Below are 17,500 nucleotides of genomic sequence, written 5' to 3' on the forward strand. Positions count from 1 at the left end.
AATAGTATTCATAGTGCATGGTACTGAATGAGCTGAGAACTTTTACCTAAACTGTGATTGTTTTATACTCTGTTGCACAAAACAGAGTTTGAATAGTATTCATAGTGCATGGTACTGAATGAGCTGAGAACTTTTACCTGAACTGTGATTGTTTTATACTCTGTTGCACAAAACAGAGTTTGAATAGTATTCATAGTGCATGGTACCGAATGAGCTGAGAACTTTTACCTGAACTGTGATTGTTTTATACTCTGTTGCACAAAACAGAGTTTGAATAGTATTCATAGTGCATGGTACCGAATGAGTTGAGAACTTTTACCTGAACTGTGATTGTTTTATACTCTGTTGCACAAAACAGAGTTTGAATAGTATTCATAGTGCATGGTACTGAATGAGTTGAGAACTTTTACCTGAACTGTGATTGTTTTATACTCTGTTGCACAAAACTGAGTTTGAATTCAGAGGTGTTGGCTGCGCCTTTGGATGATTACATATCAAATTTTAATGACATAAATAGCAACCTGAAAACGGATCCTGTGTGTTGCAAAACAAAACAGAACAACATATTATATGTAGTACGTATGTATATGCCTGTTTTAGCAACATACGACACTGTCTACAATGCCAGCTGACGATGTGGTTGATGCAGAAGTAGGACAACATTTGTAAGTGTTGGCTGCTTTTCATTTTTTCTGCCCACAATTTCCTTTTTCTTTTTTCCCATGGTTTATGTTGCTGTTAACTTGTTGGCATCATGTTGGATATATGTATTTTGGCTGTAATGAAATTTGACAATAAAAAAAAAAAAGATTTTCAAACAATAACATTGGTCACTGAATAATAATCTCTGTTCCTTTGTGGAGGATGTAAACTGGCTCGATTCTAAATAACTTGGGAACTTGTAAATGGGTTGGGTTGATGGTGTTTATCATTTCACTGTTTGGAGAAAGTAGTTTTCCTCTTTTTGTGTGTGTGTGTATGTGTTTTGACTGAAATATTTGTGTTCAATTTCACTTGTATGAGGCGGGGGCTGGGAAAGGTGGAAGAGAGATGTAAACACAGGTGCCTTGGACTTGGAGGCCTTTCAACAAACGTGAATTTTAAAATGTTACCAACAGGCACTCACTCATTCACTAACACAGACACATTCACACCCACCAACACAGACAATCACACCACACACACACACACAAACACACAATCTTACATACATGCTCTTTTTCTTTGCTTCTCACACATGCATGCACACACACATACACCCATACTCTCTCTCTCTGTCTTGCATACACACACACACACACACACACATACACACACAGCTCAGCACAAAATTTCAACATCATGTAAATATATGGCAGTTGGTTCAATGCACTCAAGTCCGCTAAGTCTCTCTCTCTCTCTCACACACCAGTACAAAACACATACATTTATATATAAATCTATTGAAATATGAAAAGACATCAAATGGAAGAAAGAAAAAAAACCCAAAAAACCCCACACATATACACACAGTCTTTCCTAAATATGTACCTGTGAGCGTGCACGTGCACACACACACACACCACACACACACACACACAAGCACACTCACACACATACAAAAAAAACAAAAAAAAATCCTGGATATGACAGATGTTCCCAACTATTCAGATCTTTTTTTTTGTTGTTGTTGTTGAAAAGAAAAAGAAATGAGAAGGGAACAGATATTGCCATAAACTGTAAAGCAACTCATGAAACAGGTGTAGAAATATCTGACATGATGATGTTTTTATCTGTGCAGAAAAAACCCTGCTTACTGTCAGCTTACACACAGACACAAACACACACACACACACACGAATACACACACACACACACACGCATACAAACGCATACACAAACATGTGCATGCGCACACACACATACACCCACAAACACTCATACACACTCACACACACACACAAAACAATAACACTCATACAATCACACACACACACACACACACACAAAACAACAACAAAACACACACACACACACACACACAAATGCATGTGCACATGCACACACACACACAAACAAAAAAACAAACACACACACATTCACACACAAACTCCTCTCTCCCTGCACACACATAAACACACGCATACACACACAAACACAAAAACAAACACTCTCTCTCTCACACACACACACACACACAAATGCATGCACACACACACACACACACACACAAACGCACACACACACACACACACACAAACGCACACACACATGCACACAAACGCACACGTCTAAAAACACTTATTGTGAATAGACGTTAAACTGAAGATAAAAACGCACACCAACCCCACCCCCACACACACCCACACAAGCAGCACGACTCACTGATGCTCTTCCCGGGGTACAGCTTGACGTGCTCATAGCCAGGGATGTGCAGGTCCAACTCCCCGGCCCGGATGTTTTCAACCTCTCTCAGGACCAGCTTCTGCTTCTCCGCCCGTGTGAAGAAGGTGGACAGGTCGTCTGCCCACAGAAACATGTTTTCCCCCCACACTGAAACAACTTGTTCTTAACTTGTTTTACCTAACACAGCTTGACATAGCTTCCACATCCAGTGCTGAATGGATGAAGCGTTCAACTTTCAATCTAAGGGTCCCTGGACTCCCAGGTTCGATTCTCGGTAATGGTGCCTGGTGGGTAAAGGGTGGAGATTTTTCCGATCTCCCAGGTCAACATGCGTGCAGACCTGCTAGTGCCTGAAACCTTTTGTGTGTATACACATGCAGAAGATCAAATACGCACGTTAAAGATCCTGTAATCCATGTCAGCATTCACTGAGTTATGGAAACAAGAACTTGCCCAGCATGCACACCACCAAAAACAGAGTATGGCTGCCTACATGGCAGGGTAAATAAACAAAACAATCATACACGCAAAATGTTGCATGTCTGTATTCATGTGTGCATGACTGAAACCTGACTGAATGACACAGGAAACGAATGATAAGTGCACAGTGGGAGTTGGCAGTTGGCTCTACCCAGGTAGGCAACCTGCTGTGCAAATGACTCCGTGTTTGTAAAGCACTTAGAGTTTGGTCTCCAACCAAAAATAGGTGCTATAGAAGTATCCATATCATCATATCATTATCATATAAATTCATCAGTGTTTGCTGAACTTACCACAGCTCACTAAAACAGAAGCACAATACAGTTATACAGCAGAAGAGTATAATCCTAATATTAATCTAGATTACATCATAATCAAGAAACATTGGGTTTGTTATAAAAAATGTTTCATGCAAAAATGTTAACTGACTTCTATGCCAGAACACTTATTCCGTTTGAATGAATTTTGTATACAGGGTACAAACAGCACCAACATTTACAGAAAAGAAAAAAAAAACATCACCAGAACAAACGAACAAAACACAGGTCATGACACATCATCTTAACCATTTAGCTCCTTAGGGCAAGTAAGACAAAGCCGTGCTGAGGACGTCAGCCCTTCCACTTGATATACCATCCCTAGATTACAAAAAGTCATAAAAAGAAGAAAAAAAAAAAGCTTCAAAGCCAAACAAAAAAAGCATAAAAAAGGGACATATGGGCAAATAGCATAACAGAATGGACAGCTAGTGCCCATCCCAGTGTGGTTAATCACCTGAGCAAAACTTTCAGAAATAGCCCATCACAGAAAAAAAAAGTGTAGGCAGACAGAGAGACAGACCAGAAACTTACAGATATGTGCGTGCCAGACAGACAGACAGACTGACCAGAAACCTACAGGTATGTGCGTGCCAGACAGACAGACAGACCAGAAACCTACAGGTATGTGCGTGCCAGACAGACTGACCAGAAACCTACAGGTATGTGCGTGCCAGACAGACAGACAGACTGACCAGAAACCTACAGGTATGTGAGTGCCAGACAGACTGACTGACTGACCAGAAACCTACAGGTATGTGAGTGCCAGACAGACTGACTGACTGACCAGAAACCTACAGGTATGTATGTGCCAGACAGACTGACTGACTGACCAGAAAACTACAGGTATGTGCGTGCCAGACAGACAGACAGACTGACCAGAAACCTACAGGTATGTGCGTGTCAGACAGAAAGACAGACTGACCAGAAAACTACAGGTATGTGCGTGCCAGACAGACAGACAGACTGACCAGAAAACTACAGGTATGTGCGTGCCAGACAGACAGACAGACTGACCAGAAACCTACAGGTATGTGCGTGTCAGACAGAAAGACAGACTGACCAGAAACCTACAGGTATGTGCGTGCCAGACAGACTGACTGACTGACCAGAAAACTACAGGTATGTGCGTGCCAGACAGACAGACAGACTGACCAGAAACCTACAGGTATGTGCGTGTCAGACAGAAAGACAGACTGACCAGAAAACTACAGGTATGTGCGTGCCAGACAGACAGACAGACTGACCAGAAACCTACAGGTATGTGCGTGTCAGACAGAAAGACAGACTGACCAGAAACCTACAGGTATGTGCCAGACAGACAGACTGACTGACCAGAAACCTACAGGTATGTGCATGCCAGACAGACAGACAGACTGACCAGAAACCTACAGGTATGTGCCAGACAGACAGACTGACTGACCAGAAACCTACAGGTATGTGCATGCCAGACAGACTGACCAGAAACCTACAGGTATGTATGTGCCAGACAGACAGACAGACAGACAGACAGACTAACCAGAAATCTACAGGTATGTGCCAGACAGACAGACAGACTGACCAGAAACCTACAGGTATGTGCGTGGCAGACAGACGGACAGACTGACCAGAAACCTACAGGTATGTGCATGCCAGACAGACAGACTGACTGACCAGAAACCTACAGGTATGTATGTGCCAGACAGACAGACAGACAGACTAACCAGAAATCTACAGGTATGTGCCAGACAGACAGACAGACTGACCAGAAACCTACAGGTATGTGCCAGACAGACAGACAGACTGACCAGAAACCTACAGGTATGTGCCAGACAGACAGACAGACTGACCAGAAACCTACAGGTATGTGCGTGCCAGACAGACAGGCAGACTGACCAGAAACCTACAGGTATGTATGTGCCAGACAGACAGACAGACAGACAGACTAACCAGAAACCTACAGGTATGTGCCAGACAGACAGACAGACAGACTGACCAGAAACTTACAGGTGTGTGTCAGACAAGACAGACAGACTGACCAGAGCCGATGAATCCCTCCACGTCCTGCATGGTGACCTCGCGGTGAAAGCCATCGCTGTGCGGCTTCTTCATCTCCTGCATCTCCGCCGCCAGCAGCAGGCGTTCACTGCCGGCACCCACCAGCAGCACTGTTTCCTGAGGGGTGACACACACACACTGTTGTAGTGATGCACATACTGTTGTAGTGACTTACACATTGTCATGGCGACACACACACACATCTCTTGCATCTCCGCCGCCAGCAGCAGGCGTTCACTGCCGGCACCCACCAGCGGCACTGTTTCCTGAGGGGTGACACACACACTGTTTTAGTGACACACACACTACTGGTAGTGACACGCACACTGTCATAATGACACACAGTCATAGTGACACACATACTGTCAAAGTGTCACACACTGTCACAGTGACATACACACTGTCACACTGACAGACACTTTGTACTCACTACTGACACACACACTGCTGTACTGACACACACCCTGTCAAAGAGACACACAGTCATAGTGACAAAACACACTGTCACAGTGACACACACACTGTCATAGTGACACACACACCCTGTCAAAGTGACACACAGTCATAGTGACAAAACACACTGTCACAGTGACACACACACTGTCGCAGTGACACACACGGTCAGGTGTTTGACTTTTGACCCACTGTCAACCAGTGATCAGAGTTCAAGGCCACACTTCCGCATGGTGATGTGTCCTTGGGGAAAGACACGTTTCTCAAATTTTCCTCCCTCCGCCCACATGTGAAACAGGGTACATGGCTTTGGTTGAGGAAGGTTCTTCATCTTTGTTCGTGGGCTGCAACTCCCATGTTCACTCGAATGTACACGAGTGGGCTTTTACATGTATGACCGTTTTTACCCCACCATGCATGCAGCCATAAGGAAATTTTCTTCCTAAAAATACGTTTATGTAACATACTTACCGTGACCCACTAGTGCAGACTCTGGCAGGGGTCTGATTCCTGTCCTGTGCAAACTACTACTCGCCTATGCGGAGACAACAAAAGTAGCTACGGCCGATAACCTCCTGAAGTAGGTTACCTTCCCTTTGCATCCCTGACTAGCGCCCTCTTTTGCCATACTCCGTTTTCGGGGGGTGGTGGGGAAGGTTTAAACAGCAGGAGGAGAGGACTGGGCCCCTCCTTCCTATGCCGAGCCCTAGACACAGTGGATATGAGTTCACTGCCCCGAAGGCCGTGAAAGGCTATGGAACCTGTAACCTTTAACTGATGGAAAATATCTACTGCATTACGGAACCTGAAAAAAAACAAAAAACATGTAGTACAACGGACACTAATGTATAGTCCCAGGGATCAGGTTCGACATCGGTCATTGACGCATTTAATTTTGAAATGACCTATTGTTTTTCAAGTTGCCAGGTCACATGACTTATTGTTTTTATGATCAGTCGGTCAACCAAAGTAACCATCTCTCTCTCTCTCTCTCTCTTTAACAATCGCGATCGCTTTGTCGTCTGCTCCTACAGGAAATGACTATAAACTGGTTTATTAAAATATGGATCCGTGACGAAACGAAATCCGAAACGAATCTTTATCGCTGCCTTTCGCGAGCTTCGGCGAGAAGAATTGGCGTTCCCACTTTTGCATTAACCGGGTGATATTTGACCTATTGATTTTCAAAATGACCTATTGATTTTATGTTCTTCTGGTCATATGACCTATTGTCTATTGAACCCAACCTGATCTCTGTAGTCCAGTCGTTGGGAACGTTGGTGTGTTTTGACGTTTTTTTTAAAACAATTTTTACATTCATTATCAGTTGTTTCTATTGATAATATAAACAACTTCCCTTTTACAAAGTCTGTTAAGTAGTTTTCTTAGTCTTACACAGTATTTTCATTTATGCTTTGGTCACAGGGCAACAAGAAGACGCTGAGTCGCGACAAGTGGTAACGACGTGCCGAGGAGGCAAATTCAGAACGTGAATAGTATGTTTTCAGTTTTCTTGCACACTATTTCCATTTCTTTCAAATATTCATCTCTAATTCCATCATTTATCTGTTGTTTTTCCCCCAACTCACCATTAAACTATGCCCCCTCCTCTCCAATTTTTTTTTTTTCCCATCAATTTTCAATGATAACATTCAACTGTGAAAAATGAATACTTCAACCAGATGTCTGAAACACAGATGAAAGAAAGAGACAAGTGTGTCACATGCAGTCTGTTTTTGTTTTCAACATCAAGCCAACAGCATCAAATTGTTCTAGCTGTGATCCATGGATGTGTTAATGAAATGTACACAGACACATTGTAATGTACAGACAAAATTAGTTCCCCTCAGCTGTTCATATCTCTCTCCTCTCTCCATCTCTCTCCCTCCCCCCCCCCCCACCCCCTCTCTCACTCTCTCTATCTTCATCAAGTATCAGAGAGGCATGCTTATGCTGAGAGAAAGGGAAAAATTGTTCATACACAAATTGTTCATGCACAAATAAACAACATTCAGCTCACATGATGTTCAGTCTCATTGGGAGTAAAACATAGCATTATTTTCAATTCATCAAATAATCCTCCTTTCACGTTGCCAACTGATGTGAAAAGAAGAGAGACATTTGTTTTATCTCATTATTATTTATCAAGAATGAATTTTTAAATTTCTGTCTAGGTACATTTCATGGCATTTAATTCCCCAGCAAACACTATATATTGCATGTATGCAAAGCAACAAATGTTCAATGCACTCATGCATGTACATCATCTGCACATACTAACACAGATCAACAACAAACACTTACATGTATACATGCATAATTTTGTGTTCACACACACACACACACACACACACACACACACACTAACTCATGCACATGCACATGCACATGCACGCACACACAGAAACAAACACACACACACACACACACCTGTGCAAGCACACACACACACACATTCACACCAAACATACTATTTTTCTCTCTCTCTCTCCCCTCCTCAACCACAAGCGACAAACTAAAAACACCATAGTCCATACATACAAATAAGAGATAAATTTGTATCTATGATATGGACATTTGTATCTATGAACTGAACATTAATGAAATGAAAGACAGACAGAAAAAAACAACAACCAAAGAGAACTGTAGATGAAGAAAGAAACAAGGACAGAAAAAGAAAGAAAAAAAAGGATCAAATGAAAAAAAAAAGAAAGAAGTAAAGACGAAAGGAAGAAAGACAGAAAGAATAAAAAAAACAGACAGAAGGAAAGAATGAAAGAAAAGGTAAAATGCAGGGGTAAAGGATGGAAAGATGGAAGAAAGGATGGCAGAAATTCCTAATTAACAACTATCTATCTCTACATTAAACGACATTACACAGAAAGTCAAAGAGAAAAAAAGAAAGAAAGGAGAGAAAAAAAAAGAAAAAAAAAAATTAATGTATAAAGCATATTACAGAGATTGGAAGAAACACTGAAAAAAAATAGATGAAAGAAAGATAAAAGAATACTAGAGAAGGGGAACCCCCCCCCAAAAAAAAAAAAAAAAAACAACAACAACAAAAAAACAACAACAGAACAAAAGAACAAAATCAAATGAAATGAAATTAAAAACAAAAACAGAAAAAGAGAAAAGAATTCAGGAGAGAGAGAGAGAGGGAAAAAATATATAAAATCATGGACAGAGATAAAATGAGATAATGAACACTTGTCAACAAGTGTGTGTGTCTGTGTGTGTGCATGCCTGCGTGCATTTGTGTGATTTGTGTGTGTGTGTGTGTGTGTGTGTGTGTGTGTGTGCTCGTGTGCGTGTGTGGTTTTGTTTGTTTGTGTGTGTGTGTGTATGTGTGTGTGTGTGTGTGTGTGTGGTTTTGTTTGTGTGTGTGTGTGTGTGTGTGTGTGTGTGTGTCTGTGTGTGTGTAGATGCATTGTGTGTGTGTGTGTGTGTGTGTGTGTGTGTGTGTGGTGTGTCTGTGTAGATGCATTGTGTGCCAAAGCCTGCTAGATGAACAGCATGAAAGCTCTGTATGACTCATCACATGCTGGCACACCTCATCACAACAACAAGTAGTTATGAACAAAGATCAGATGTCACACAATCAACAGTCAGCTGTGCAAAGTGCAGTCGTTACAAAAATGGGGAGTGTGGAGAGAAAAAAAAAAAAAAAAAAAAAAAAAAAAAAAAACCGTAGGGAGGGGGTGGAAAGGCAGGGGCCTAGGTCAGTGTACATAAAATCTAATCAAAAGAAACATCACAGATTACTTGTGTGAGACCATACAACACAGGCATCCTCTTCCCTCTTCCCCCTCACCTTCCAGCCACTGCTCTTCTCTCTCTCTCTCTCTCTCTCTCAAGGAGTAGTAGTAGTAGTAGTAGTCAGTTGTAGTAGTAGTAGTAGTCGTAGTAGTAGTATTTACCATTATTATTATTATTGTTGTTGTGCCTTATCCTTATTGTTTTTGTTGTCACAAGGACAGTTTGGAAGACTAGGCAATGCCTGAAATCTTTATCCTTGAGTAATAAAGTGTTTGACTCTCTCTCTCTCTGTCTCTCTCTCTCTCTGTCTCAATCTCTCTCATTTTATTGCAATGTATAATGTGTGACTGTATCGATGAGTAAATATGTCTATCACTATACGCTTTACGTGCATGTTTGCATGTGTGTGTATGCATGTTTTTTCAACTCTCTCTCACTACCTATCCCACAACATCTCTCTCACTCTGTATCTATCTATCTTTGTACCTATCTATCTCTGTGTCCTTAACATAGATCTTTCATATCTTTGTCTGAAAATATATCATAGACCTTTCTCTTGAAGATCAATCATAGGTTCCCTTCTCTCTCTTTCCCCCAAAACGTGTACAGATTTACTGAGCTGCCGAACCAAAAAAAAAAGCAAAGCATGGATTCACAAGACCACAAGATAATTTATTGTCCTTAAAAGGAGATGCTTGGTGTGGTGGCACACAGTTATATCCTGTATAGTACAAATATAGACATACCCCTGTCATTAACAACACTGACACACATCCAAACACCAGCACCACCACCTTTCAAGGGCCATTAGGGCAGTGAACTCAAATCCACTGTGTCTAGGGCTCGGCATACGAAGGCGGGGCCGGGGCTCAGTCCTCACCTTCCACCATTTTAGAAGACGAAGATAAGATAAGATAAGATAAGATAAGATAAGAATAACTTTATTATCTCCAACTGGAGAAATTTGGTCAGGTGCATTATCACAACATAGACAAGTAAACAACATGGGGACCATAACTGTAAAAGCCAACAACAGCCCCAACAAATATTACGAAGATACAAATGTAAAAAATATCACGTACATCGTTTCATACATACATCCACACACTGCAGGTAATAACTAGTATTCTTAATGTAAAAACAGAAAGAATTAAGAAACATTATTTGAATATAATTATAAACATAGCCTACTATACTGCACATTGATTATAATAGACAGATAAGAATAAAGATGAATTGCGGAAAACCACAACCAGATAATCAGCACACACCCGCACCGCACCCACCCACCCACCCACCCCACACACACACACACACACACGCGCGGATAACTTGATCAAACAAGAGTAAGATAACAAGAGAGGCAAGGCCAACAAGACTCACTGGTGGCAAATTAAGTCCCCTAGCATTAATTACAGAGTAATTTCCCTTTTTTTTTTACTATCTGCACCAAAACGTTTGCAAAAATAAATAAAACTTCCATGCTTAGCAAAAGAAGTTCCTGTTTGAACAAAAAATGATAATAATGACTGCTCTTGTTGTTGTGTCAGAATATCAGATCAAAGTGCCAAGTTTAGAGAACACAAAAAATATAAATATAACAGTAAATGCAGTTTGCATATAATTAGGCTTCATTTATTATTTTTTGTGCCCATCCCAGAGGTGCAATATTGTTTTAAACAAGATGACTGGAAAGAACTGAATTTTTCCTATTTTTATACCTAATTTGGTGTCAACTGACAAAGTATTTGCAGAGAAAATGTCAATGTTAAAGTTTACCACGGACACACAGACACACACACACAGACACACACACACACAGACAACCGAACACCGGGTTAAAACATAGACTCACTTTGTTTACACAAGTGAGTCAAAAAGGTTGCACCTGGCAAAATTCTATAGAAAAATCCACTTTGTTGGTGAAAACAAATATACTATATATATATATAGAGAGAGAGAGAGAGAGAGAGAGAGTGGAGTGATGGCCTAGAGGTAACGTGTCCGCCTGGGAAGCGAGAGAATCTGAGCGTGCTGGTTCGAATCACGGCTCAGCCGCCGATATTTTCTCCCCCTCCACTAGACCCTGAGTGGTGGTCTGGACGCTAGTCATTTGGATGAGACGATAAACCGAGGTCCCGTGAGCAGCATGCACTTAGTGCAGGTAAAAGAACCCACGGCGACAAAAGGGTTGTTCCTGGCAAAATTATGAAGAAAAAAATCCACTTCGATAGGAAAAACAAGTAAAACTGCACGTAGAAAAAAAAACAAAAAAAAAAAAAAAAGGATGGTGCTGTAGTGTAGCGACACGCTCTCCCTGGGGAGAGCAGCCGGAATTTTACACAGAGAAATCTGTTGTGATAAAAAGAGAAATACAAATATATATATATATATAAAAAGATATATAAAAATATATATATAATGTTTATATAATATATAACAATAATAATAATATGAACATATATAGGTGGCACTGCACTGTCTTGTCTTGCTCTTTTCAGTGAGTGCAGACCAAATTTCATACAAAGAAATCTGTTGTGAAAAGAACAAAATAATATGTGATAGTGGCTGGTGCACTGTTGTTATCAGTGTGTCCTGATGTGCATGAGGGGACAGTTAGTGTAAATCAATGTGTTGCACGACATGTGTTCTTAACTCTCTCCATACAAACGGCAAAAGAGACGACGTTAACAACGTTTCACCCCAGTTACCATCATCAAAATATTGCAGGTAGAAGGCTCTTATACTGAAGAGGTGAATGTTGACAACGAATACCACAATTCTGACGATGGAAGCTAAATGTTGGGTCATTCAGACACCCACTGGACATCTGAGAGGTCTGTGTAGAGGAGAAGAGAGGACTGGCCGTACTGAGTGAGTTAAGTGGTCTACATTTTATTGATAAAGCTATTTCAACACATGATTATCTTCAATGCACTGTAAACATGTTTAGTTTATTTTTAGTGTCAGTGTGACATGTGGTTTTTCTCTCACCTGGTCAACATCAGTTTCATTACTTCAGTTATTGTGTTGCTTATTTTCATGAATATTCACGTTTTAAAACTTACAATAAAAGTAACTGTGCTTGATGTGTTTAATCTATACTTATATGTACTTGAGCCATACGACAAATTTCTGTTCATTTACAGACAATAAAAATGTATCTTATCTCAAGAAAATAAAATAATAAGACTCGCTGGTTTGTGAACTATGCTGCAAAGAAGCTCTGCAGTGTTATATTCCTTTCTTCTGTCTCACAGTGACATAACAATTGTTCTAGCCTTGGGTCTTTCAGGACACCTGAAATCACCAGAAACCTGTCACTGAGTTTACATTGTCAGTTCCCAGTCAGTTGACCGTGACATACCTGGAATTTTTGTCCCACTGGCCTGTGGGTGACTAAATACTATTATCAATGAGTGTCCATGTGTTGTGTGAGTGTGGGAGGGGCTGGGGGGAGTTTAAGCAGGCTTGTGTGTGTGTGTGTGTGTGTGGGGGGGGGGGAATGGGGGGGGGGGGAGTGGAGGGTGTGTGTGTGTGTGTGTGTGTGTGTGTGTGTGTTTATAACAGAGCACAAGACATGCCATAACATCAAGATTATAAACAGACCCAGCTGTTTTTGTTTTTGTTTTTTTCTTCAAACGTAGCACAAATGCCACCATAACCAATACCATCACCACCAAGATGAAGCACATCTTCTGATGATTAATGCATTTATCATAGATAATATCATTCAATCCATGCATAACAAAAAGAAAGGTATGAAGAGAGAATATGTGAAATACTTCTCTCTCTCTCTCTCTCTCTCTCTCTCTCTCTCTCACACACACACACTTCCCACTTGATCAAATATCCAATTTTGTCGCCCTTCCAGGTGTAACACTGGACAATACCTATCGATGTGGCAAACTGGAGATCTTTTCTCAACAGCTGAATAAATAATAAAGTCCCCTAAGCGCAACAGCATATGGAAAAAAAAAATTCTTGTTAGAATCTATCCAGCCGAAGTTCAAGCTAAGCAGATTTAGTCATCATCCCCAAATATCTAAGTTAAACAGACACACTCGTGTATCAAATAAGAAAGAAAGAAAATCAAAGCAATACCAAAGCAGTGCTTTCTAGTTCGACATCTAAAAGAGTAGAAAGCAGAGAAAAAAGACAAACCTTGTTAATTAAACAGATTCAGAAAACAAACAGATCTGAAGATGCTCTCCTTGTTCATCAAAGAGGAAACAGAAGAGGGTCATAACGTAGGGCAAGGAAAGAACACACTCTCTCTCTCTCTCTCTCAAAAACACATTTGTTCATTCTCTCTGTGGCACACACACAATATACACAGGCATACACACACACACACACACACACATGCACGCACGCACGCACACACACACACACAGAGGTATAGGCTGACAGGAACAGTAATTCACTACCTGCCAGACATGTAACCTACCATCAGAACCAAAGACAAATAAGGCAAGAAAAGAACATTCTCTCTCTTTCTTAAAAAAAAACACATTTGTTCGTTCTCTCTGTGACACACACACATACACAGGCATACATGCACACACACACACACACACATGCACCCATGCACGCACGCACGCACACACACACACACACACACACACAGAGGTATAGGCTGACAGGAACAGTAACTCACTACCTGCCAGACATGTAACCTACCATCAGAACCAAAGACAAATAAGGCAAGAAAAGAACATTCTCTCTCTCTCTTAAAAAAACACATTTGTTCGTTCTCTCTGTGACACACACATATACACAGGCATACACACACACACACACACACACACACACATGCACGCACGCACGCACACACACACACACACACACAGGTATAGGCTGACAGGAAAAGTAATTCACTACCTGCCAGACATGTAACCTACCATCAGAACCAAAGACAAATCTACCTTCAGTAGTGGTGGACTTAAGTTTCAGTTTCAATTTTTGTTTACACAAGTTTCAGTTTCAGTCTGTAGACTGATCCAGCATATAATTATATACAACATCTGCTTGAAAAAATAAAATAAATAACAAAAAAGTTTAAAGGAAGCAGACGCCTGACCAACACATGAACCTAACATACTTGTCACGCCCTCGGAGCCTACCCCAAGTTTGGATAAAACGTAACACATGTAACGAAACAGAATTAATACACAAAACAATCAAATAAATAAATGCATTTAAAAAAATACATTTTTAAATGAAAGATATGCAGAAGGCAAATAAGAAATGACAATAACAAGACAGACAGACTCCATCGAATCCAAAACACAAGCACTGAAAACTGAGTTCAAACAGAAAGTCAAGTGAAAAACAGAAAGACCAACCACTGTGAACTGAAAAGGGGAAGAAAAACATAGAAACAGATGCAGATGAGATGTATATATATATATATATATATCTTCACATCAAAGTGGATCACAATGTTATGAATGATGAATCAATGTCCATGTCACCAGCCAGATCCAATGCGAAGAACGATGTATGAAAATTGCACAATACCCATGACCATTATGAAACTGGAAAAAAAAATATTCATAAAAATATTGATAAAGCACTATGTCTTTCCTGGCCCTAATTACCAACTTTTGTGAGAAAAAAAAGAGAAGAACTGAACAAAAAAAAAAACAAAAAAAAAAACCCGCAACAAAAAAACCTAAGAGAGAGCGAGAGAGAGAGAGAGAGAGAGAGAGAGAACATCGCCATAAGGAAACGCGGAGAAAACACAGCCAAACAAATACGGCTGTGAATCCCACTCCTATATTCCTATCACTTATCAGTAAACCCCAGCCAAGGCAGGCTCTGTGGCAGACCTGACAAAGCAAAGGAGTCCTGATCCAGTGTTCATCAATGACCAGGGTTCAAACCCCCCAATTTGGCGTGCTGCTGTGTGGGAAAGACCAGTCTTCTCCCATTTTCCCCACTCCACCCAGGTATGAATGGGTACCTGAATTCGGCTGGGGGAAGGTTAAATTAAACAGCGGAAGGTGAGGATTGGGGACTGACCTCCCTGTGCTGAGCCTGGACATGGTGGATATAGAATTCACTGTCCCTGTGACTGTTGAAGGCGATGAAACCTTTAACCTTTTAACTTCCAGCCCAAACGTTTTATCAATAGCCAATGATGGGCAAGTAAACACACACACACACACACACATCAGTACAGTTTTTTAAAGTAAAACTGGGTATCTGTTCAGCTCATGAGGACAAACTGTTCTTGTTTTGTAATTGTTTTTGATTTAACTTCCATGCTCTAGATTTTTCTCTTGCTGTATGTATGTGTGTGTGTGTGTGTGTGTGTGTGTGTGTGTGTGTGTGTGTGTGTGTGTGTGTGTGTGTGTGTGTGTGTGTGAACTCCAGCCAAGGCAGGCTCTGTGGCAGACCTGGCAAAGCAAAGGACTCCTGATCCAGTGTTCATCAATGACCAGGGTTCAAACCCCCCAATTTGGCGTGGTGCTGTGTGGGAAAGACCAGTCTTCTCCCATTTTCCCCACTCCACCCAGGTATGAATGGGTACCTGAATTCGGCTGGGGGAAGGTTAAATTGAACAGCGGAAGGTGAGGATTGGGGACTAACCTCCCTGTGCTGAGCCTGGACATGGTGGATATAGAATTCACTGCCCCTGTGGCTGTTGAAGGCGATGAAACCTTTAACCTTTTAACTTCCAGCCCAAACGTTTTATCAATAACCTATGATGGGCAAGTAAACACACACACACATCAGTACAGTTTTTAAAAGTAAAGCTGGGTATCTGTTCAGCTCATGAGGACACATTGTTCTTGTTTTGTAATTGTTTTTGATTTAACTTCCATGCTCTAGATTTTTCTCTTGCTGTATGTAATCATGACCGTGTGTGTGTGTGTGTGTGTGTGTGTGTACAAGTGTTCTATTGTGCTGTCACTTACATGTGTTTCTTTGATCAATGCTAGTGTGGCCAACACAGTGACAAACTTGCTGACTGGTATCTATGCTGACACACCCTCCATTATCCATGCACTGAATCCTTCACTGACAGACTTAAAACGCTGTTCACTCTAGTTTTCAACTTACATACGCACAAAAAAAATTCATAACATGCCTCTGTAACAACAGTGTGTAATATTTTTAACATGCCTCTGTAACAAAAGTGTGTGTACTGGCAGTGTTCTGTACAGTCTGTTTTGTGGCTTAACCATCCTGACTGCTGAATCTGGATGAAATGATCGTATCAGTGTGGTGTGAGTTTGAAAAAAGTCGTCACTACTCTTTGTGTGCTTAACAATTGTGTCACTGATTTTTTCTTGAACAACAGCAACCCAGTCAGAGCTGGAAAAAGTCTAAACAAAAAATGGTGACTGACATCCTGACCTGTGAGGTCTGTCTGATCTAAATGAGCTGACAGCCCTTCACTGATATTGTGATGAGCAATCTGGTCAGCAGTCAAAGGGTTAACTGTGTGAAACTCATCTGGGCCTTACTCACACACACACACCCATATCCTGCCTTACTCTGTCACAGTTCCAGTGCTGACAGGCCATAGGACATGACACACTATCACTGTCATGTTACCAAAGGCCAAGGGGCCACCCCCTGAAAGAGGGCCCTGCTTTGTAGGTCTGAGTACTGTGTTACATGATAGCTTTCTTAACCCCTTGATGGATCACGCTTGGTGAAAAATCAGCATGACATAAATGGAGCATTGGCCTAGTGGTAAAGCATCCGCCTAGGAAGCAAGCGAATCTAAGCGCACAGGTTCAAATCCCACAGTCACCAGTATTTTCTCCCCCTCCACTAGACCTTTAGTGGTGGTCTGGATGCTAGTCATTTGAAAGAGACAAGAAACCGAGGTCCAATGCGCAGCATGCACTTAGCACAAGTAAAACAACCCACGGCAACAAAAGGGTTGTCCCTGGCGAACTTCTGGAGAAAAAAACCCACTTCGGTAGGAAAACAAATAAAATTGCAGGCAGAAAAAATACCCCCAAATGGGTGGCGCTCTCAGTGTAGCTATGCGCTCTCCCTGGGGAGAGCAGCCCATATTTCACAAAGAGAAATCTGTTGTGACAACAGAG

The 17,500-nt window shown here is 41.3% G+C and overlaps 1 protein-coding gene across 2 annotated transcripts in view; it reads right to left on the bottom strand.

Moving 5' to 3' along the window:
* Window positions 1–17,500, bottom strand: part of LOC143300230 (anoctamin-10-like) — a 59,207-nt gene that overhangs the window by 37,878 nt on the left and 3,829 nt on the right. For both annotated transcript variants that reach the window (XM_076613808.1, XM_076613807.1), the window contains 2 exons: window positions 5,201–5,336; window positions 2,365–2,502 (listed from right to left, as the gene is read on the bottom strand). In XM_076613808.1, the coding sequence (XP_076469923.1) occupies window positions 2,365–2,502; window positions 5,201–5,336 (274 nt within the window). The remainder of the gene's footprint in view (window positions 1–2,364; window positions 2,503–5,200; window positions 5,337–17,500) is intronic.

The sequence above is a fragment of the Babylonia areolata genome, chromosome 26, assembly GCF_041734735.1.
Source record: "Babylonia areolata isolate BAREFJ2019XMU chromosome 26, ASM4173473v1, whole genome shotgun sequence".
Taxonomy (NCBI): domain Eukaryota; kingdom Metazoa; phylum Mollusca; class Gastropoda; order Neogastropoda; family Buccinidae; genus Babylonia; species Babylonia areolata.